Genomic DNA, 22,979 nt, shown 5'->3' on the forward strand with positions numbered 1-22,979 from the left:
GCTTTATGATATTACACCATAAATAAATTAATGGCTAATAGCAGAGAAAAACAAATATGGAACACAAAAAGCCAATATTCTTAAAATAGTATTAGCTCCTAGGTATAAATAATATAAACTAAAAAGTTTTTCTATTTTATCTTCTGATTTTGTTTGCTCTTTCACTTTATTCAAGTCTTTGTTCAAATTTTCTCTCTTTGGAAAAACCTTCTTGGTCATCAATTTAAAATAGTCTCATTCCCATCTCTTTACCCTTAGCCTACTCTATTTTTCTGAATAGCATTTATCACTAACTGCTTATTCCCTGAAATTTTATTATCTTCATTCTCTATCACTAATGTAAACTGTGAGAGAAAAAGAGACTTTAATTTTATTCACTGCTGTATCCTCAGTGCATAGGACAGTATCTGCTCAATAAGTATTTGTAAAATGAGTAAAATGAATAAAGTTTTGTCTAAACATGAAATAATAAAAATAGTATTTATGGAGTGCCAGGCATTGTCCTAAATGCTTTACTTGTATTAACTCATTTAATCCCAAATAATCCTGAGTTAGGTACTGTCATGAAGCCCATTTTACAGATGAGCAAACCAGAGACAGGGAAATTATGAAGCTTGCCTAAGGTCACGCAGCTACTGAGTATACGGAAAAAGATTAACAATCTGGCCAAATACTTTTCTGCACCAATCAAACTCATCTATTCCTTTTCATACTTAAAAACTCTTGAATATGAATGAGGCCAATTAAATAAAACCACTATCATGATTACCACCACCACTAAGTTTTACATATATACTAAAGACTGTACTCAGCATTTTACATATAATATCAAACTTAATCCTTACAAAGTCTTTTGAAGTACATATCATCATCTTTCTTTTACAAAAGGAGATAACTGAGGTTGCGAGAAGTTAAATTAGTTGCTTAAAGTCTAGCTTGACCTGGGGTTCAATTTTAAGTATCAATCTAAAGCCTTTATTTTTAACTACTAGATTTAAAGAAATGTAATAAAACTTTATGCTTCAAAAAGATAAAGAACATTCCCTTTAAAAAAAAAAAAAAAGCAAGCATTACATACTTCCATTTCAGACATATAATCTTCTGGTTTGTCCATAAATACTGCAGAGACTGGAACAGATGTGTTTTTGGACATCATGAATTTTAATGGAATTTCATGGAAGATTTGATTTCTCTCTCTCATTGTCATTTTCTTTTGGGGAAGTGGTGAATTAATATAAATTACTTTAACTGGTTTTGAACCTTAAAACAAAAACAGAAGAAAGTGGTTAGTTTCTAGAAGTTCTATTTCAAAACAAACAGGATGCAGGACAGAAAGATCACCAAATAAAGAAATAGAGCATAAGAAAGTGTAGCACATCTCATGTATATTCCAGCCTTGAACTTGTGATCTTTAATGTCCCCTACAGTTATAAGGGTGAGAAAATTTGACCGGGAAGAAAAAAATGTTCTCTAATAATTTTTAAAAAGATTTTCTGCTTTTCATTTCCTATACTTTTACCTGTCATTATTACTCAGTTCTTACAGGACTATGTTTTCAAAAAGTGATGAAATTCAACCACAGAGAATATATTACATTAAACTCTAATCTGTAATTTCATTTTATTAGATATAGTTCTATATTGACTATAATTGTTATATACAATAATATGAATTCTAGAAGATATTAACTTTACTGTCCAAGGAAAAACAACCCTATACTTACAAGGATAGACCTATTGTTAATTCTGAATTCCAATACCAAACAAGTAAATAAGTCTTGGAAACTCACCATTTGAGGTTGTCTAATAACGTATCGCATTCTTTTCATTTCAGTGAAAGAGCTTCATTATTTCACGTATTTTTGGGTACCCTAAACCATAATTCTCTCTTACCTCCCCCAATATGGATACAAGTTTTATATATCTAATTACTTATATGTGAGGATGAATCCTATAGTAGTACTACATATTTAAAGTTCTACTAAATGTAAATGTAAAATTTACATCCTCCTTAAATCAAAACCTAAGGTTTTTTTTATTTGACAAATGACCACCTATATTTAGACAGCTGAAATACAAGTGTTCCAACTCCTGTTTTGAGATTATTACTTGATATGGTAAATCACAAACCTGCAACGGGTATTACTTGAATACACACAGGAATTTCCCACTGTTCCTTGTAGTTTGGTCCATGATTATTTAATAATGTAAATAATGATTGACTGGTTAGAGCTATCTGAGGGTGATATCTTGAAACAAGCTTCTCGGCATTTGGATCTTTACTAATATCCTGAAAAACAACATATAACTTGTTACTTCATTATATTTATTGAAAATTTCTTTGATGATGTACTAAAAAGAAGGGAGACATTTAGGAAGGGGACTTTTTTTTTTTTTTTAAGATTTTATTTATTTGAAAGAGAGAGAGAACAAGAAAGCATGAGCTGGGGGAGTAGGGAGGTGGAATAGGGAGCATGACATGGGGCTCGATTCCAGGACCCTGAGATCATGACCCCAGCTGAAAGGAGATGCTTAACCGGCAGAGCCACCCAGACACCCCAAGAAGGGGACTTTAGAACAGTAAGATCATATGTACTTTATGAGGTACAGAAGATTACTCGGGAAAATCCAAAAGTACTTTCCTACTTACATAATGCATAGCTGCAGCTGTTTTTTCTGGTGTCTCAGTGGTAGATATGTTATCTTTTGAGAGCTGCAACTTCACAGGCATTGAGGGAAATACAGTTTTCACATATTTTACACTGCCCTAAGAAAAAAAGGGAATCTCTTATTGCAAATATCACATGTATTTTTTTCCCTAAGAAAAGTATCTTTTCATCATATGAAACTCTTAAAATTCTCCACTCTAAAAACTTCTTAAAAGCCATGACTTCCATGATTTTGCTTGATAACCTACATGTGATTTTTTTTTAAAGGTTCAAGACAAGGATGCCATGCCATTTTCCTTACCACTTTACATTCTAACCTTTCATTTTATAAGGTACAAATATAACAGAAACTCTAAAATATCCTCTCTATACAAACTTACTTCCAGTGATTTTGAGTAAAATAATTTGAAAGAAAAAAGGTTCCCTGCTGTACTTTGGAACATGAAGAAAGATAAGAAACGAAGAAAAGAAAACCAAGAAATAAAGTTGGTAGTGACATTTAAAAAAATATATATGAAGTACTAATATCTATAAAATAAAAAAGACACATTTGCATTGCATATTTTAGAAGTTACAGCTCATTATTGTTCAAAACCTAAATATATATCTTGTCCACCTGAAATATAGGTGATATTTAAAATAAGTTTATACCTTCATTGGTAAACCTTACCAATGCGAGAAGAGTTTTTTCTAACTTTAATCCCATTTCTATTCTGAATGGGAAGAATCCCATTAAGCTTGTGACTTCATGAAGAGTATAGAACTCTGGATACTTTTTCACTTGTTCAATACAAGCTCTTAAAATTTGCTAGGAAATAAAAATGAAGAGAAATTCATTTGAACCATATTTTCCTAATAATACAACGAAAGTAACTTAGTTACATGTGACTATATAATTATTCATTACGAATATTAGTCTCATTTCATTAATCAAACTTCTAATAATCCAAGCATAATGTATATTCCTTACTTGAGTTACTCTCTTATTTTCATAATAATTCTTTTTAACCTAATTTCTTAAATGATTGGTATTTAATAATACTAAAATTAGCAATAGTATTAAAATTTAAAATTAAATAGAAAAGATGCATCATATTTTCTGTGCTATTTAAGAAACTGTCAAGGAAATAAAGCCACATGAAAATTTTAACACATTTTCTTGCAATAAAAGCAGATATATGACTAATTAGAAATAAATAAGTTTAACACACTAAAAATATTCCCAAGCACAAAGAATTAACCAAGTAGTTATCCAAGAAATCACCCTAATCTACAATCTAAAAAAATAAATAACAATGTTAAAACTAATTAAATGATGGAGTATTTAGTATTTTCTTCTCTCTAAACTTTTCAAAATACTAATAACTTACCAGGAAATATAATCAAGAAGGAAATAAAATTCACAGCTTTACTCAAGCAGAATACATGATATTGTGATAATATGTAAATAACTCAAAGATGCAGAGTGATTTTGGGTAGGAGTGGGGTTATAATTAAAAACATATGTATATCATCTTCTAAGAAACATATTTTTTCTTGTCAATGAATTTTTCTTGTCAATGAATCTAATCTGAAGCTTTTAGAATTTACTTTATATCACAAAAGTAAATTAGCAATAAGCATATCTTTGTAATCTTTATATCCTCTTTCAGACATTTATAAAATTCATTAAGTTACAAATTATTAACTTTACTCCAGTGTCTTTTCATTTAATCTCATATCCTCTTCTCCCCTTCCTTAATCCTCACTCCCTGCTGTCTTTCACATTTTCCCTCTCCATCCATTCTTTTCAATGCTGACTTTGGTATTTTATTTGGGATATTAGTTGCAACTAAGGCAGATGTGGGTTAACATGGAAAAGTTGTTTGTTTTAAAAAACCTCAACTGCAGTCAGATCTGCATAGTATCTTTGCTCATTTATATTAGTTAACTTCCACCCCTAACATTGCCATCCTATAGCAGCCATGAAAAGAACAAGAACCTGAACCTACACATGCAAAAGAAAGCAATATATAAGAACTATATGACACAGAGACTATTCTAGTTAGATATTTGCTCACACATCTCTCTTAGTAAAACTGTGTTGGATGTTAGTGTTCTAACTTAGTAATTACTTAATTCAGTAATTAGGGAAAGAGAAAGTCACAGGAAACTCTAACAGTTTTACTCTTATATTCAGATATATTACTGTATATTATTAGAAGTATTTCATAACTGGTAGGTATCAAGCAACTAAAGGATCATTTTTTAACTAATAATTTATTTGTCTTTGAAAAACAGCTATGAAGGTTAAGAGATTCTGGCAATTTCCCATCAAATAAACTCATAAATAAAACCCATAAAATAAAATAAATAACCACCAATTGTTATTTAATATTCAAATAAACCCATAAATAAACCCATAAATAAAACCCATAAAATAAAATAAATAACCACTAAATGTTATTTAATATTCAAAATATCTTGAAAACTAAATACACCAAAAGCACATGCAAGTACATACTACAGATCTATCATTACAAAGAAAGGTGAAAATGACTCTGCTAGATTTTAATTTTGGGTCAAAAAGGAAAAATATGGTATTATACATGTTTGAAATGTAGAAACATAATGGACACTACTTCTGGCAGTATGATAGAGTAGGCATACTTTAGAGAGAGAGCACTTCTATCCAAATCCCACTAGATACTGGATAAATTACAACTAACAACTTTCATGCATTACTTGGCTTAGTAAAAAGCAAAAAGAATCTCAAGGACCGTAAGTAAATAAATAAACCCGACACACCTAGAGTGAGAAGAAATAGGGGCTGTGTGCAGAAAACACATAAAAGATGAGGTATCTTGAGGTCAAATGCCTCCTCTAATGGGAAGATCAGATGAGGAGCTGAACATGAGACTCTTATATTTAAGGCTCACAAAACGGAGATCTGAACTATATTTGCACACCCATGTTCAAAGCAGGGTTATTCACAACTGCCAAAAGATGGAAGTAACCAGAGTAACCATCAATGGATGAACGGGTAAGCAAAATATCCAAATACATACAATGGAATATGTATTCAGCCTTAAAAAGGAAGGGAATTTAGAAAAATGCTAGAACATGGGTGAATCTTGAAGACATTACATTAAGTAAAATATATCACAAAGAGCAAATACCATAAATTTCAATTATATGGGGTTACCCAGAGAAGATCAAAATTCACAGAAAGTAGAATGGTGGTTGCTACAAACTGTGAGTGGTGGGAATTGAGAGTTATTTTTTAATGGATGCGATAAAATAAAAAATACATATTTGGTCTTTGTCCTTGGTTCCTAACACAGGGCACTAAAACCCTAGAAATTTCTGGAGTGACAAGAATGAGTATCTTTTGTTTGCTAATGAGATGACTCATGGCTCCTAGATAACTTCAGAGTGAGAGGGACAGATGCCAGAAAGACCAGGGTGTGATTACAGGGCTGGAGATTGACTTAATCACCAACAGCCAATAATTTAATCAATCATGCCTAGGAAACAAAGCCTCCATAAAAATCCCTAAACTACGGGGTTCAGAGAGCTCCAAGGTTGGTGAACACATGGGTGCGGGGAGGGTGATATGCCTGGAGAAGGCATAGAAGCTCTGTGCCCCTTCCCCCATTTCTTGCCCTATGCATCTCTCTCTTCCATTTGGCTGTTCCTGAGTTGTATCCTTTATAATAAACTAGAAATAGTAAGTAAAGTGTCTTCCTGAGTTCTGTAGCAAATTACTGAACCAGAGGAAGAGGTCATGGGAACCCTAAGCCTACTATTAGAGAGTTGGAGAACTTGTATTGGTGGATAATGGTAAGAATAGCTGCCTTCCAGAGAGTTGGGAGAACTGGCTGGTGTCGGGGGTGGGGTTGGGGAACAAAACAAGTATTTGGTATCAAAAGTGTTGTTAGCAGAAACTGTTTAGAAATGGGTAGAGTCTTAGTTTTGCAAGGTGCAAAGATCCTGGAGATCGGCTATATAACAATATGAATGTACTTAATATTACTGAACTGCACACTTAAAGATAATTGAAGGTAGCGAATTTTAAGTTATGTGTATTTCACCACAATTAAAAATAAATTCTAAAAAGGGAAGGAAATACACATACTACATGGTTGAACCATGAAGAATACACTATGCTAAGTAATAAAATAAAAAAATCAAATAAATAAATATAAAGTAAGTAAATAAATAAATAATAAAATAAATATATAAAATAAATAAAAATAAATAAAAATCACAAAAGGACAAATACTCTACTTATGTGAGATACCTAGAAAAGTCAAATTCATAGAGCTAGAAAGTAGAATGGTGGTTTCCAGGGACTGGGGATAAAAGGGAATGATGAGTTATTATTTAATGAGTACAGGGTTTCAGCTTGGGAAGATGAGAAAGTTCTAAAGGTGGACGGTAGAATTTTATTTATGACAGTATAAAAAGTATTTTATGCCATTCAACTGTCCTTAAAAATGGTTACAATTTTATGTTACTTATATTTTACCACAGTTAAAGGGGGGAGAGAGGTAGATGGGGTGGGGGACAGAATAGAAGACAGACTGCGGTCTAACCTAGGGAATATGGGAATCCCAGAAAGACAGAGTTGAGAAAATGAAGGAGAAGCAATAACAGAAAATGGCTGAGAATTTTCCAGAACTGATTAAGGATAGGAATATACAGATACAAGAAATATAATGAACCAACATTGTAGTGAAACTATTAAATGCCAAAATAAAGAGCAGTCAGAAAGGAAAGACAGATTCCCTAAAAGAAAGGATAAACAGATGATGCACTTTTCAAAAACAGAAGCCAGAAAAAGCAGAATTAAATCTTTAGATTGAGAAACAAAACAGTCAACTTAGAATTATGTATGGAGCAAAACTATTGTATAAGAAGGAGAACAAAATAAAAGTGTTTTCAGATAAACCTAAAGATTGTTCATCACCAAGAGACAGTCATCAAAGCAACATCTAGGACACAAAGCATTTCAAGAACAATAAGGATGATCTCAGAATATATATTTGAGAAGAAGCAATGGAAAGCCAAAAATTGTCAGAATTTGTAGATAAATTAAAACACTGTACATATAAAATAATAACAGGTTTAAATAATAGGTTTAAAAAAGACAGCATTAAATAACATCAGTCAGAAGGGATGGATGAAAGTCAAAATGCTCTACAGTCCCTGTAGATACCTAGACTAATAGAAACAGAATAGAACCAGGAAACTGACCCATACATCAATGACAGGCAATTCAATGAGGGGGGAAAAAAAATCACTGTAAAAATTCAAGGGTAACCATTAGGAGAAGAGAAAAACAAAGAATAAATTCCAACTCAATAAGGAGAAGAAGGATTCAATCCTCTCAAAAGAAGTAAAATTGGAAAGAATTTTAGAAAAAGACAAATGAAATCACAAGCAAGTCCATGCATGTTAATTATCATAATAAATGTGAATAACTAATCTTTCTAGTTAAAAGACAAGAGATGTCAGATTTTATTTAAAAAGAAAGGGAACAAAGGCAATAAAGCTAAGCACTATTTTAAAAGATACTTGTAGGGGCACCTGGGTGGCTCAGTGGGTTAAGCCTCTGCCTTCGGCTCGGGTCATGATCTCAGGGTCCTGGGATGGAGCCCTGCATCGGGCTCTCTGCTCAGCGGGGAGCCTGCTTCCTCCTCTCTCTCTCTCTCTCTCTCTCTCTCTGCCTACTTATGATCTCTCTCTATCAAATAAATAAAAAAAATCTTAAAAAAAATAAATAAAAGATACTTGTAAAATACAAACTCTACAGGATGGGAAGAAATCCTATTGAAATCCCAACTAACTCTCCTGTAGAAATTGACAAGTGGATTTCAAATGGAAATGCAAAGGCCTAAAAAAATCAAAACAATTTTTAAAGAGAACAAAGTTGCAGGACTTTCCTCACATGGTTTCAAATCTTACAAGACTAGGTGGTAGTGGCATGAAGACAGATTTATAGATTAATGAAATAAAACAGAGTCAGGAAATCGACCCACACACATATCATTGGTGACAAGGCAATTCAATGCGGGAAAAAATAGCTTTTTCAACCAACAGTGCTAGGCAGAGTTTCTCAATATTGGTACTTTCCACATTTTGGACCAGATGATGCTTTGTGGTGGGGGGCTGTCCCAAACACTGAAGGATATTTAGCAACATCCTCAGCTCTATCCACCAGATGCTGGAAGTACTCCTTCCTCAGTTGTGACAACCAAAAATGTCTCCAGACATTATCAACTGTCCTCTGGGAGGCAAAATCACTCTCAGGTGAGAATTACTAGGCTCGAATTAGATATCCATATGAAAGAAGAATGAACTTTGATCCAAACCTCACATCTTATAACATAAAAATTTGAAATGAAGTTACATAGTAAAGTTAAAACTATAAAACCTCTAGATCAGGGTTTCTTAACACAAGCATTACAGACACTGGATAATTCTTTGTTGTGGGACATGTCATGTGCATTGCTGATGCTTAGTACATCCCTGGCCTCTAGCCGATAAATACCAGCAGCACTTGGCCACTTGTGACAACAAAAAATGTCTCCAGACATTGCTAAAATCCATAGGGCAGGGGTAAAAGTAAAAGTGATCCCAGATGGGAACCACTTGGGGTCAGCAAAGATTTCTATACTAGAACACATAAAAGCACCAACCATAAAACATTTTGAAAAATGAGACTTCATTAAAATTAAAATTCTGTTGAGCTACACTCTTAAAAACATTAAAAAACACGTCACAAACTAGAGAAAACTAGATATATAATAGACTTGTATTCAGAATATATAAAGATTTCAAGACTCAATAAAAATAAAAACCAATAGGGGAACCTGGGTGGCTCAGTGGGTTAAGCCTCTGCCTTTGGCTCAGGTCATGATCTCAGGGTACTGGGATCCTGCATCAGGTGCTCTGCTCAGCAGGGAGCCTGCTTCCCCCTCCCCCTCTGCCTGCCTCTCTGCCTACTTGTGATCTCTCTCTCTCTGTCAAATAAATAAATAGGGGCGCCTGGGTGGCTCAGTGGGTTAAAGCCGCTGCCTTCAGCTCAGGTCATGATCCCAGGGTCCTGGGATCGAGCCCCGCATCGGGCTCTCTGCTCAGCGGGGAGCCTGCTTCCCTTCCTCTCTCTCTCTGCCTGCCTCTCTGCCTACTTGTGATCTCTGTCTGTCAAATAAATAAATAAAATCTTAAAAAAAAAAATTAAAATAAATAAATAAATAAATAAAATCTTTAAAAAAATATATTAAAAAAAAAAAACAATAAAATCAGCCAAAGATTTTAAAACATCATCTGGGGAAATGCAAACTAGAGCCATAATGAGACACCACTACACACCTATGAGGTTGTTAAAATGTAAAAAGATTACTAGTATTTGGGAATGCAAACTGGTGTAGCCACCCTGGAAGACAGTATGGAGGTTCCCCAAAAAGTTAAAAATAGAACTATCCTAGGATCCAGCAATTATAAACTAGGTATTTACTGAAAGGATACAAAAATACATGTTTGAAGGGGTATATGTGCCCTGACGTTTACAGCAGCATTATCAACAACAGCCAAACTATGGAAAGAACACAAGTGTCCATCGACTCATGAATGAATAAAGAAAATGTGCTGTGTGTGTGTGTATATATAAACACACACAGACACACACACGTATATATGTATATATACACACATATATACTATACACACATAAAGGAATACTACTCAGTCATCAAAAAGAATGAAATCTTGTCATTTGCAACAATGCAGATGGAGATAAAGTGTATTATGCTATATGAAATAAGTCAGAAAAGAGAATACCATATGACTTCATTTATATGTGGAATTTAAGAAACAAAACAGGTAAACATATGGGGAAAAAAAAAGAGAAAAGGAAACAAACCATGAGAAATTCAATGATAGAAAACAAACAGACCTGATGGAGGGAGGTGGTGAAAGATGCGTTAAATGGGTGATGGACACTGAGGAGGGAACTTGTAATGATGAGCACTGGGTGTTATATGTAAGTGACAGATCACTAAATCCTACTCCTGAAACCAATGTTATACTCTATGTTAACTAACAAGAATTTAAATAAAAATATGAAAAATAAAAAACTGCATGGGTGTGACTACAGTCATCAACAGGAAGAAAGATGAAACCTAAGGTCAAAACTTTACTTTTCTTTAAAAAAAAAAAAAAAAAAAGCAGGGGAGAATAGGGAGAACATAAAAAATTTTTTCCAAATTGTTTTCAGTATCCTATTGCTTGACAGTACTAGTAATATTATTCTAAGATCGTTATGAGTATAATGTGGTAAAAGTAAGTGAGATACATGTAGTATTTTTTCTTTACATAAGTATCTCCTAGCTCCATTGACTAAAATATTCTCAGAAACAATGATCAATCCAGGAGCAATGAGCATTCCCAGTTACCCAGACTGTAGTCCTGAAATACCACTTGCCACTGAAAGAAACAAAGGCTCTGGAGAATTGGTGATACCACAGTTAAGAAAGGAAATGTACAAAACAAGCCCTAAAGACTACCACAGTGATTCAAAAAGACTCAAAACCTGTATGAAGAGCAGTCACTGGCTAAAGCTGGTATTATTTGAGCTTCAAAAAGAGTAATTACAGTGGACTCAAACCCATAATATTTTTTTAAAAAGAAAACACTGATCAACATTGGAGAAGAAGAAATCAATTTTTTCAAAACTGACACATAAAGGGAAAGAATCTAGCATTTTTTTCTGCTACATGGATGGGGAAACCACACAGATGAGGGAAAATATATCTTAATAAAATTATTTCAACCAATAAATATAATAAATTATGCAACTAGAATCCTACGATTTTTATATTCCCCAGTGAATGAATAGACCTAGGCATCGATCACGAACAGCGGCAACCACAAAAAAGAAACAACCAGATATACGTGCCACCTGATTAAAGAACACAACGTCTATGTGTTGAACCCATTTAGCAAAGAATAATTCTGATCAAGCTTCCAGATCCCAACAACAATTTGTAAGAAATACAGAGAAAAGAGGAACATGTTGAATGTCACTGTGAATAAGCAATCAACAAAATCTAGACCATGGGAAATTTTACAGGTCAAATGACTGAAGTTCTTGGAAAGACGAAGTTGTTTTTTTTTAAAGATTTTATTTATTTATTTGACAGATCACAAGTAGGCAGAGAGGCAGGCAGAGAGAGGGGGAAGCATGCTCCCTGCTGAACAGAGAGACCATGGGGCATGATCCCAGGACCCCAAAATCATGACCTGAGCCGAAGGCAGAGGATCAACCCACTGAGCCACCCAGGCGCCCCTACAAAGATGAAGTTTAAGGAAAAGAAAGGAATGGAGGGGGAACTTGTAGATTAAAAGAGACCATTTTATCAAATAAAAGAAAAAGTTTCCAACATACATAACCCATAAAATTTGAAAGAACTCCCACATATCAACAACAAAAAGAAAATCCAGTAGAATATAGGGCAAAACTTGAACAGCTGATTCATAAGAAATAATCAATTAGCGTATGAAAAGATGCAAAGTCTTATTACATATATAATACCATATCCTCTAGATTGCCTAAAACTGAAATGACCACCATGTAAGTTTTAACTTCCTCAAGTTAATATCCTCATAAAGACAAACAAAACTCTCACAGGCAGACTGTAAAATGGCGCAACCCTTTGGAAAATAGTTGGACATTTACTAATGTTGAAGATATGCATATACTCTATGACTCAACGATACCATTCCAAGAGACATGTATGAGAACTTTCATAGGAGCACTGCTTAGAAAAGCTCCAAAAAGGAAACAACTCAAACTTTGATCAACAGAATAAATTGCAGTTTATTCATACAATGTAATAATGCACAGAAATGAAAATGAATGAACTACATCTACAAACTTATATGCAGATAAATCTCACAAACATAATGAGTGAAGGAAGAATTCTGTTCACATAAAACTCAAAGGCAGGCAAAAGTGAGCTCAAAGAACTACCAAATAAAGTGCATGGACATTATCAACACCAAACTTATGACAGTGATTACTTCTTCACAAAGGGACAATGTTATTATTAGGAGGGACAGAGGGAGCTTCTGGGTTACTGGGAATGTTTTATTTCTCGACTTGGAAGAGAGCTACATAGGTGTTCACTATATAATTATGTGTTAAGCTGTATATATTCATTCTATATACTTTTCTATAAATATACAGCATTTCATAATATAAAATTAAAATTTTAAAACACTAAAAAAATCAGAAAAATATCAGTGAACCTTTAGGATGGAGATGTAAATTGGACAAAATATACTGCCAAGTCAATGTGACTAAAAAATAAGACAATGCTGATTGTTAGCTATCAAATAATGTACTTTGTTAATGAACACTTTCATATTTGCTAAATAATTACAACGAGCACTTGAGAATGTATTGTGTGTCAGGCATATTTAGTCATTAGGATCACAGCAGTACACTAAAAAGCACTTATATATAGGTGTTATGGAGAAAGAAAATAAAAAAGAATAAAACATGGTAAAGGGAACCCTGAAAGTGATGCTATTTGTTACAAGGTAATTAGGGATATCCTAATTGAAAGTTGGCATCTGAACAGAGAGACTTAAATCAAGGAACTAATCCATGCACTTATCTGGGGAAAAGCTTGCCAGAAAGATGGGAAGAGCCTATAAAGGCCTTAAAACAGGACCATACTTGGAATATTCAAGTAACCAAAGAGGTCAGTAGGCTGGAGCAGATAGAGAGGGAGGTATGTAGAAGATGAAGCAAGCTGGGCTGGGGTCAGGGGATTGAGAGAGTGTGATCATATAGGGCATTATACAACTTTGTAAAGACCCTCTCTTTCTTTCTTCCTTTTTTTTTTTTTTAAGATTTTATTTATTTAACAGAGAGATCACAAGTAGACAGAGTGGCAGACAGAGAGAAAGGGGGAAACGGGCTCCCCACTGAGCAGAGAGCCTGATGCGGGGCTCAATCCCAGGACCCTGAGATCATGACCTGAGCCGAATGCAGAGGCTTAACCCCCTGAGCCACCTGGGCGTCCCAAGACCCTCTCTTTCTGGGTGAACTGAGAAAACATTTTAAACCAGTGACATGAGGGGATGTGACTTAGTTTTAAAATCAGCATTCTCGTCCCTTCAAAGACACTATTAAAATAGGAACAGTTACAATTCCTTTCCCATACAGAAAAATATGACACTTGGTTTGAGTGTATCATGTGCAGGTTCAGAGAAAATAAAAATGCAATTCTTCCTTTTATTTAGAAGAATCATTCTTCTGGTTCCTATTAACAGCAAAATCTCACCTTAAAATATGTCTAAAAAATGGTAAAACTAATATCCTCTGCTGCCCCTAAATTATAGGTAACAGTTGTTTTATTTGTTTTGAATTGTGGTGTAATACACATGAAACTTACCATCTTAACCATTTTTACATTCAGAGTTCAATACTATTGAGTGCATCACACTGCTATATATGACTAGTTTTCAAGACTTCAAAAAAATTCATACTGGTTTTGGCAGAAAAACTCTAATGCAATAATATGTATTAATAGTTACCATTTAAGTAGTGCATTCTGAATTTCTTCTAAGCCCACTGAATGATGGTAGGATACAAAGTATAACGATGTACATGCTTTGCTAATACATTTGCATGAATAATCTAAGTATCAAAAAATGAACTCACAGTTGAAATCCTTCCATTTGGTAGCTGGTTACCATGAAGATAAAGAATACAAATTTATGTGACTAAGTACTAAATGACCATTCAAATTTTTAAGGACCAAGGTAATACCTTAAACACCCACTCTCTCACAAGGGAAAGCAGTGCATCAGATCAAACCATCCATGTGAATAAAATATAATTCAATTTTAGTAGTTCAATCAGTAAAAGAAAAAAAAATATGGATATACTACTAGTGTATATGATTTTGAGGTTCTAATATTTTATTTTTAAAATACATGCTGAATAAAAGACCTACACACAATTTGATCTCTCAATTGATAATACTGGTATCTTTATATGATTGTGGCAGGAGCATCACACATTTTAAAATGCTGTTATTGCCTATTCCTTGCCAGTTTAAATAAATGATTTTTTTTTTTTTACCTCTGTGAAGAGACGAGCATCCTCAGAAAGCATGTTATAATCCTGTGCACATTTCTTTGCAGAATTCTGCAAAAACTTTAGGAATTCAGTAACTTCTTCATTCACATGTTTTTTCATATCCTGATTTTTAAAAAAGTAGACATGTCTTGGAATAAGAAGCTTGACTAAAAACAACCACTTCTCAAATAATTTGGACATAAAGACTAATAAAAGTGTCCTATCCAAAGCAGAAGTCAGAGAAAGAGTAAACACTACTATATAATAATGACAAACTTATTAATAAAAACTTCACAATGTATACAAATTTTGAATCACTATGTGAAACACAGTGAACTATAGGAACATTTGAAACTAACAGATGTTGTCTATCAGCAACGCTTCAATTAAAAAAAAAAACCTAACTCCACAAAAATAGAAGAGCAAATTACTAATATTACATTACTTATTGAGGAATTAAGCTTTTGCACAGAATGCTCTTAGTTAACATAAAAAAGACAAACATCCAAATGGAAAAAATGTGCAAAAAACATGAATAGGCAAGGTATGAAAGAAACAAAAATGGCTTATAAAGAAAGGCTTATTTTCATTAGTAAGCACTGTAAATTAATATAAAACAAAGCATCACCATTTTCTCCATACCAAATTAGAGGCAAAAAGGTAATACCAGGGTTAGTGAAGATTCTTCTTTTTTAAAGAAAACTTTCAAGCAATAGTGGCATAAACAAATTGGCTTAAACTTTTTGCATGACAATTTACCCATGCGTATCTAAGCCTTGAAAAATATGTATAGATATGATCTGGCAATTTTAAGAATTTATCTCAAGGAAATAATTATAGATATGAACAAAGAGTTTGCAACCAAGATGTTCAACACATTATCATTTATATAATTGAGAACTTGAAACTACTACTTAAAGTAATCAAACAAAAACTTAAAATTGGTTCAACGAGCAATGTAAAACTGTTCTGCTAGTACTTAAGATGAACTGGAGTGAAATATGCTCAGAACCAGAGCAAAATGCCTGAACTATAACAGAACCAGCAAAAGAATGAAAGCACCCATGCTCTGTCAATTAAACTCCTTAAATTTTTCATTTTTGTGACTACAACTACACCTAAAAACATGAAAGCAAAGTTAAAATACTTCCTAGCTTTTAAATATTGTTCACTGACGCTGAAGAATAGAATACATACCAAGTACTGCAAGTAGTCATTTTTATTTATTCCAACAGCTTTGGAATTTGCAGGAATTTTTGCGTATTTAACCAACAAGTCCACATAACTCCTCTGCTCTCTCTGTGAGAAACGAGAGAAACGAGGATAAGGAACTCTTGGTTTTGGAAGAAGAACCATTCCAACTGTGGTTTTAACTTTTTCCTTTGCTTGAGTTGCTGAACTAACTGCCGGCTCATTTTCTACAGAACTTGCTGATGCATTCAAATTTTCTCCTATACGTCTGGAAAAAAAAATACAATTTACAAATATGTGCTTTTCACATGAAGATTACTATCATGGAACTTCATGATTCTCAATCACCAGGGAGAATATAGCGTGATTAACATAGTAAATTCTGGATTATTATCTAACTCTGCCACCTGCATTTTGATGTTTAGCCATTTGGTGTAAATTAAGTATTCTGCAGGATAGGATCACACTACAAGTTTACCTTCAATTATCTGACAGAGAGGAAAAGGCAAAATCCTTAGACAAGTTATTCAATTTGGAACTTTTTCTCCTTTATTCAACAGATGAAAACTGCTCTTGCCAATTATAATTGCAGATATTTCATGTTTACCTTTATTATAATGCAAGTTGTTTTCAAAAGCTTAAATTCTTCAGTAAGCTGTATTAGTTAATATGGTGAACAAAAGCCACTAGAAGTAGAATACGCTTAGGTTACAGGTTCACAAACTCACTGAGATTCTAAATTTTCTAGTTTCCTTAATTACTTCAAGATTTAAAATGAAAATTCCAACACTGTATTCCATATTTTATGGAAGCAATAGTGGTTTTAGAAAAGTTGAACAATCCTCATCACCCATACATGACTGAGTCCACGGAAGTGTCTTTATGGTTTGAATGAACCTAAAAAGTCTCGCTTATGTATAAAGAAATGCACTAGAGAAGAAAGTAGTAACTAGAGAACCTGTTACCATATTTATGAAATGATACCCCAATTTCTTAAAAAAAAAAAAACCAAAAAACAAAGAAGCCCCAAAACACCTTTCTACAATAGTAAGATACATGAACACAAAAGTTCTTATCTTGTTCATAATTTGTCGCTATTCCTAGTTTCAACTGTAGTCATCTACATTTTTAATGAGAAAGTTTTAAAATACACAAATACATATACACATACAACTACACTTCTTTGGTCTCCATAATTCCAATTTCCATCAGAGTAACTGTTCACTATGATTTAGTTCCAAATTAAGCAGCAACAGGAACACAAGAGGAAGGGAAACTAATGAGAAGGATGGAGGTCTGCTGGTTCATTCTTCATTCCCTGTTCATCAATACTTAATGAGTGACTGACTACCATGTGTCAGCTTATGCTGGACACGGGAACATTACAGTCTGTACTCTCTGAAACTTTACAATCAAGTGAGATCAGACAAACGAATAGGGAAGAAAGATAAGTAAATATGTGTATCAATAGAGTGTAACTATGGAGATCTCAGGTTTCCAAACTGAATTTACTGAATAGGTAACCAAGAATCCTAGGATAACATGATCAGGGATTAAGAGGGAGAAGGGAAAAGCAATGAATTGGGGGGAAGGTTGCCCTGGGTGGCTCAGTCAAGTGTCTGCCTTCTTCTCGGGTCATGATCTCAGGATCCTAAGATGGAGCTCCACATCAGGCTCCTTGCTCAGCTCAGCAGGGAACCTGCTTCTCCCTCTTCCTCTGCCTGCTGTTCCTCCCTGCTTGTGCTCTCTATCAAATAAATAAAATCTTAAAAAAAAAAAAAAAAGGAGGGATAACAGGGAGAGGCAAGAAATATTTAGAGCTATGGTTCTGAAATATGACAGTATAAATTTCTTTAGGGAATTTCAGAAGATGGTGGTTGTATCTTGGTTGTTACAAAAGAAGGGAAAATTAAAGGCATGTAGAGGTGAGGAATATTATCTGCCAGTAATGTAATGCATCAGAGTGTACTACACAACTTTCAAAGCTTCCTTTAGACTTTCTCTCTTTTTCATAAGATTTTATTTATTTATTTATTTGACAGAGATCACAAATAAGCAGAGAGGCAGGCAGAGAGAGGCGGGGGGGGAGAGGAGTGGGCACGCTCCCTGCTGAGCAGAGAGCCCCATGTGGGGCTCAATCCCAGGACCCTGAGATCAGGACCTGAGCTAAAGGCAGAGGCTTAACCCACTGAGCCACCCAGGTGCCCCTAGGCTTTCTCTTAATCATACACAAACAAATCTGGTCTGTTATTACTTATCCTAACAATACATTTTATTCTCTTTTATTTTTATTATTCTTCTATGGCAATGTTTATATTAACCTCTCTTAAATCCAACCTTGTTGGGGTGCTTGGTGGCTGAGCTGGTTAACCGTTTATCTTCAGCTCAGGTCATGTTCCCAGAGTCCCATGATCAAGCCCTGCATCTGGCTCCCTGCTTAGTGCTGAGTCTGCTTCTCCCTTTCCCTCTGCCACTGCCTCTGCCTATGCTCTCTCTCTTGCTCTCATTCACTCTCAAATAAATAAAATCTTAAAAAAAAAAATCCAACCTTGTTCATTTTAGCTGGTGCATCTGCCTACTTCATTATACCTTCTAGTGAATAGTATCTATGCATTTACATATTAAAATATATAAATTATTTCCTTTGATTTCACATTTATATATCTAAGACATTATTTTAAATAATGTCTGTGGCTATTATTACCTATGAATTTTAATTCAGGCTAGCAAAGGAGGTATCTTATTTCTCATAAATATTTGTTATGAAAAGTGGGAGGGTATTGGTCTGATAAGGCTGAGAATTATTAATCTAGATCTGTGTCTGGACAAAGGTGTTTCAAATCAGCTTTATAATACTAGAATAATTATGGTAAAAGTGCCAAGATTCTTAGAAAAATAAAACTTAAAAACTTAAGGCCCTAAAATAAAGCAAAATATCCAGCCCCACCCTATAAGAGCTAAACTAAAGATGGAAAACTAATCAAGAGAGCTGGTTAGTGACTGGGAAAAGAATTTTGGAAATTAAAATAAGGAAGCTTAGATTGGCTCTGAAAATAATACAGGTGAAAGAAGACATACTTAGCTACTAAAGTTTCTCAATAACTGTATAAAAATAAGCATATTTTAGGTTAACAAAATGAATATTAACTGCTGATCTTGGGAGAAATATATTACAGCAAATTGATTTCTCACTAGAAAATGTCTTGAGAGCTATTCAAACCTAACAGTATTGTGTCCGCAACTCTTAACAATACTGCTTCACAGCTGTCTCTCTGAATATGAGAACATGTCTGTCCTTGTGGCACAAACTGGCAAATTTAATTAAGCTGCTGCAGCAACAAGATGCTGACTCAGATATGCCAGAGTAGGAATGTCAAGAAATTCTAGCAGTTTAAATTGGCTACATTCAGCAAAGAATGAAATGGCAGCACATCAAGATCATTTCCAAGTGCAGTGCTGTCAAAATCTTCATCAGGGTGCAAGCCAAAAGCATCTGACAGGGTTTCTCTATCCACATTTACAGCATTATATTTTATTTTAGTTGATGGTTTGAAGTTTTCCCCCTTCATTTTGTCAACCACCTATTCTCTTTTTTTGCTTAAAGTTTCTTAAAAAAAAAAAAAAAAGGCAGAATTCAAACTTTTAGTCTCCTATGCTTCAAGTCTACTGGTTTGGGTTGCTTCTTTAAGTAGCATTTGGAAATGGTGCTCCTAGCCCCCATCTAAAGTCTACCTATACCTCCTGAATTTGATTTATACTTTTCTATATTAAACTTGTTAAAATTTCATAATTTTTATTTGAAGCCACTTTCCCCATTGTTGGCTCAAAACTCAGTTATAAGTGTCTACAACCAAAACTTTAATTTAAAAAACGGTAAATGTTTACCTTCCAGTAGAGGGAGAAGGGTTGAATAAAAACCTCCTACTGTAGAAAGCAGAGTAATTAGAAGTATTTTCCCAAATATGTTAGAGAACACACAAAAAAACACAAAATTAGGGCTAATAAAAATTTTACATTTTTCCTAATTTTACCACTAATAAAATGTCTGTAAATTAATAATCTGAAAATCCACTCCTTACTGTAACAAGACTTAATAAAATTCAATGTGAGCAAAAAAGATTAGAAACATATGAAATCAGTGCCTTAGGTCTTTATTTTTTCTATCTAAAAGGTAAATTATACTAATTATTTTGTGCTATACAGAAATATAAAGAAAAGAAAAGCATATTCTAAGAAGAAAATATTTTAGAAGCTGTATGCAATTGCCAGCGAGATGTCATCTCCCTTATATAATTCAGACTATAACCCACACCTATGACATGCTGACTAGAGCTAAATTTGAGAACAATTAAAATAATTAAGAAGCAGTACAGGATGAAGATTAATGTTAAAAATTTTTAGTCTGAAAAGATGAAGGCTGAGATAAAAGAACATAGAGTGGTGAGAAGTTTTTGTTTTCTGGTTTTTTAAGATACATGTTCATTTTACTTTCAAAAAAAGGTGAAGATATACATTTTTACCCTCATCTTCCAGGATACTAGAATTGGTAGATACTCTTTGATTCAAATAAAGGCAATTTTCTGATAATAAATTTTAAGAAATTAAAAAAAGAAATTAAGTTATCCTCAAGAAATGGTACTAGTTGAATAACAAATATATTTTTAAAAATCCTTGGATGCATTTATGTGGGATCTACTCAACCTTCTATAAGTGATATTAGCAAAGACAATATAATTATGCACTTAGGCAAGAATGTTGCTTTTAAAATCGCCTCTTTTTACAACATCTACTTGCTTTTATGTGAACTTACTCATTCATCTGATGAATCAAAAAAGCCCTTTTTAAAAAATGTTTTCAATGGCATTCTGGTAGCATCTATCAAAACAAAAAATATATACGTATTTTCTCTTATAGGAATTTATCCTACTTAATACCAACATATATATAAAAAGGGTGCTCAGTGTTTTAATAAGAAAGGAATGGAAACAACCTATAAATGAGTATCAGTAGGGTCTATTAATTGATTCCACAGACATCCTTAAAGGTTCAGATGCAAAAGTATGGGTTGAGAGTATAAAATCAGTATTTTTTTTCTTTTTATTTATTAAAAAAATTTTTTTAATGTTATGTTAGTCACCATATAGTAGTACATCATTAGTTTTTGAACAAATATTTTGTACAAACATCATTAGTTTTAGTACATCATTTAGCTTTCCATTCTTGCCATGGTTCATTGTTTGCATATAACACCCAGTGCTCCATGCCAAATCAGTATTTCTTAAAAGCTCCAGAGTATAATGAGCGAATATGGCAAAGGAGACTGAGAAATACCACCATCACCATAAAACTAGGAGAGTGAGAGATCTTCATAGTCGAGAGGCCACCGATGATCTTGAGAGAGGAAGTTTTAGTAGACTAGTGCAGGTGGAGGCCAGATTAGAGGGGGATGTTCAGTGAAAGCAAATGTAGTGAGATGTGCAACCAAGTGTTTTATTAATCCATTCTCCCAAAATGTCTTTTGACTGGAGAGTTTAATTCATTTAAAGTAATTATTGACAGGGAGGGACTTACTATTATTGCCATTTTGTTAAACATTTTTTGCATGTCATAGTTTTTTGCCCTCATTTCCTCCTGGCAAACACATACAAGTTTTTCAAGAAATCTAAGTACAAATAACAGAAGAGGTAAGAAAGTAACATGGAGTCCAGGGATTGAGACAGGAAAAATCTGTGCACCTTTAAACACTGATCAAGAGAAAATGAAAATATAGCAGTAGGAAGGGATGCTAATTGACAGAAAGGGTACCGAGAAGGCAGGAACAGATGGGGACCCATTCCAAACAGAGGCCAGAAATACGCTTCCTCAATTGCAAAATGAATGGAGAAGGATGAAAGTAAATGTTGAGCTCCTCTAGAGAAGCTTCCCATTCCTCACTTGACATATTTACAGTCCATTCTAATAAACCCAATTGGTTTCAAGCCTCATCCACAACAGAGTAGAAATAGCCAATCACAAAGGAAAGAGCTGTTATAGGCAAGCAAGCAGTAAGAAGGGAAAATTATCATTCAATAGGCATGCTCATATCAGAGAGGAAAAAAATCTCTGGAAATTTAGCAGTATCTATTAAAATATAAAATGCTTATGCCATCTGATTGAACTCAATTTCTATGAAATTATAAAAATGATTACAAAATTTCTTCAATGCATTATTTATAATTACAAAAAAGAGGAACACATTTTGCAATATCAGACTAGCTAAATAAGTTAAAAGTATATCTATATAATGAAGTATTACGCAACAATTAAGATTAAGCTATATATAGAGGCATGGAAAGATACATGAAATATTATTTTAAATGAAAAAAGCAAACTGCAAAACAGTTTTATAGTATTTTACATTATTTATAGTATGATCTCATTTTTGTTTTTATATCTGTGTGGATAAAGGTCCAAAAATATTTGTTAATATATACCTATATATACAAATACACATATACCAAAGACTAGTCATCCTTGGGTACTGGATTCTTCCATTTTTTAAATTTTTACATTTTTAGAATTTGAATGTTTAATAGTGGATACAGATATGAAACTTCAATTGTCAGAAAAATAACAGTGAAATATGAAAATAAACAATAAAATAAATGAATATATTACCTGTTAGATAAAACACATAGTTCTTTTAAACTTGGAGCCATGGAATGGTCTTTATAATTTTCTCGAGAGAAAAATGTCTTAAGGCCATTTTTTGGGGAAACATCCCTGTGAAACAAAGTAATTTACTTATATTTGAAAATTCAAAATCTCATGCTAGACTAAGCAGCATAATGGTACAATTGTAGTTTACAACTACATGCCCCCTACAGCCCCTTTCCTAGATAATCACCTCTTAATTTTAATTTCATGTATCAGATGTTTGAGTTTAGATGTTTTACTTGGATAGCTTTTAGCCTAAGCTCAATCTGAAACTCTCCTGTTCAA

The 22,979-nt window shown here is 33.5% G+C and overlaps 1 protein-coding gene across 7 annotated transcripts in view; it reads right to left on the reverse strand.

Annotated features, from left to right (window-relative positions):
- The window catches only part of ICE2 (interactor of little elongation complex ELL subunit 2), a 65,459-nt gene that overhangs the window by 37,032 nt on the left and 5,448 nt on the right, over positions 1 to 22,979 (reverse strand). For 5 of the 7 annotated variants that reach the window (XM_047737886.1, XM_047737884.1, XM_047737883.1 and 2 more), the window contains 7 exons: positions 22,656 to 22,760; positions 16,005 to 16,266; positions 14,811 to 14,930; positions 3,339 to 3,476; positions 2,650 to 2,766; positions 2,130 to 2,289; positions 1,079 to 1,260 (listed from right to left, as the gene is read on the reverse strand). In XM_047737886.1, the coding sequence (XP_047593842.1) occupies positions 1,079 to 1,260; positions 2,130 to 2,289; positions 2,650 to 2,766; positions 3,339 to 3,476; positions 14,811 to 14,930; positions 16,005 to 16,266; positions 22,656 to 22,696 (1,020 nt within the window). In that variant the 5' untranslated portion in view covers positions 22,697 to 22,760. The remainder of the gene's footprint in view (positions 1 to 1,078; positions 1,261 to 2,129; positions 2,290 to 2,649; positions 2,767 to 3,338; positions 3,477 to 14,810; positions 14,931 to 16,004; positions 16,267 to 22,655; positions 22,761 to 22,979) is intronic. The other 2 variants (XM_047737887.1, XM_047737888.1) reach the window with 2 other exon arrangements.

The sequence above is a fragment of the Lutra lutra genome, chromosome 7, assembly GCF_902655055.1.
Source record: "Lutra lutra chromosome 7, mLutLut1.2, whole genome shotgun sequence".
Classification (NCBI taxonomy): domain Eukaryota; kingdom Metazoa; phylum Chordata; class Mammalia; order Carnivora; family Mustelidae; genus Lutra; species Lutra lutra.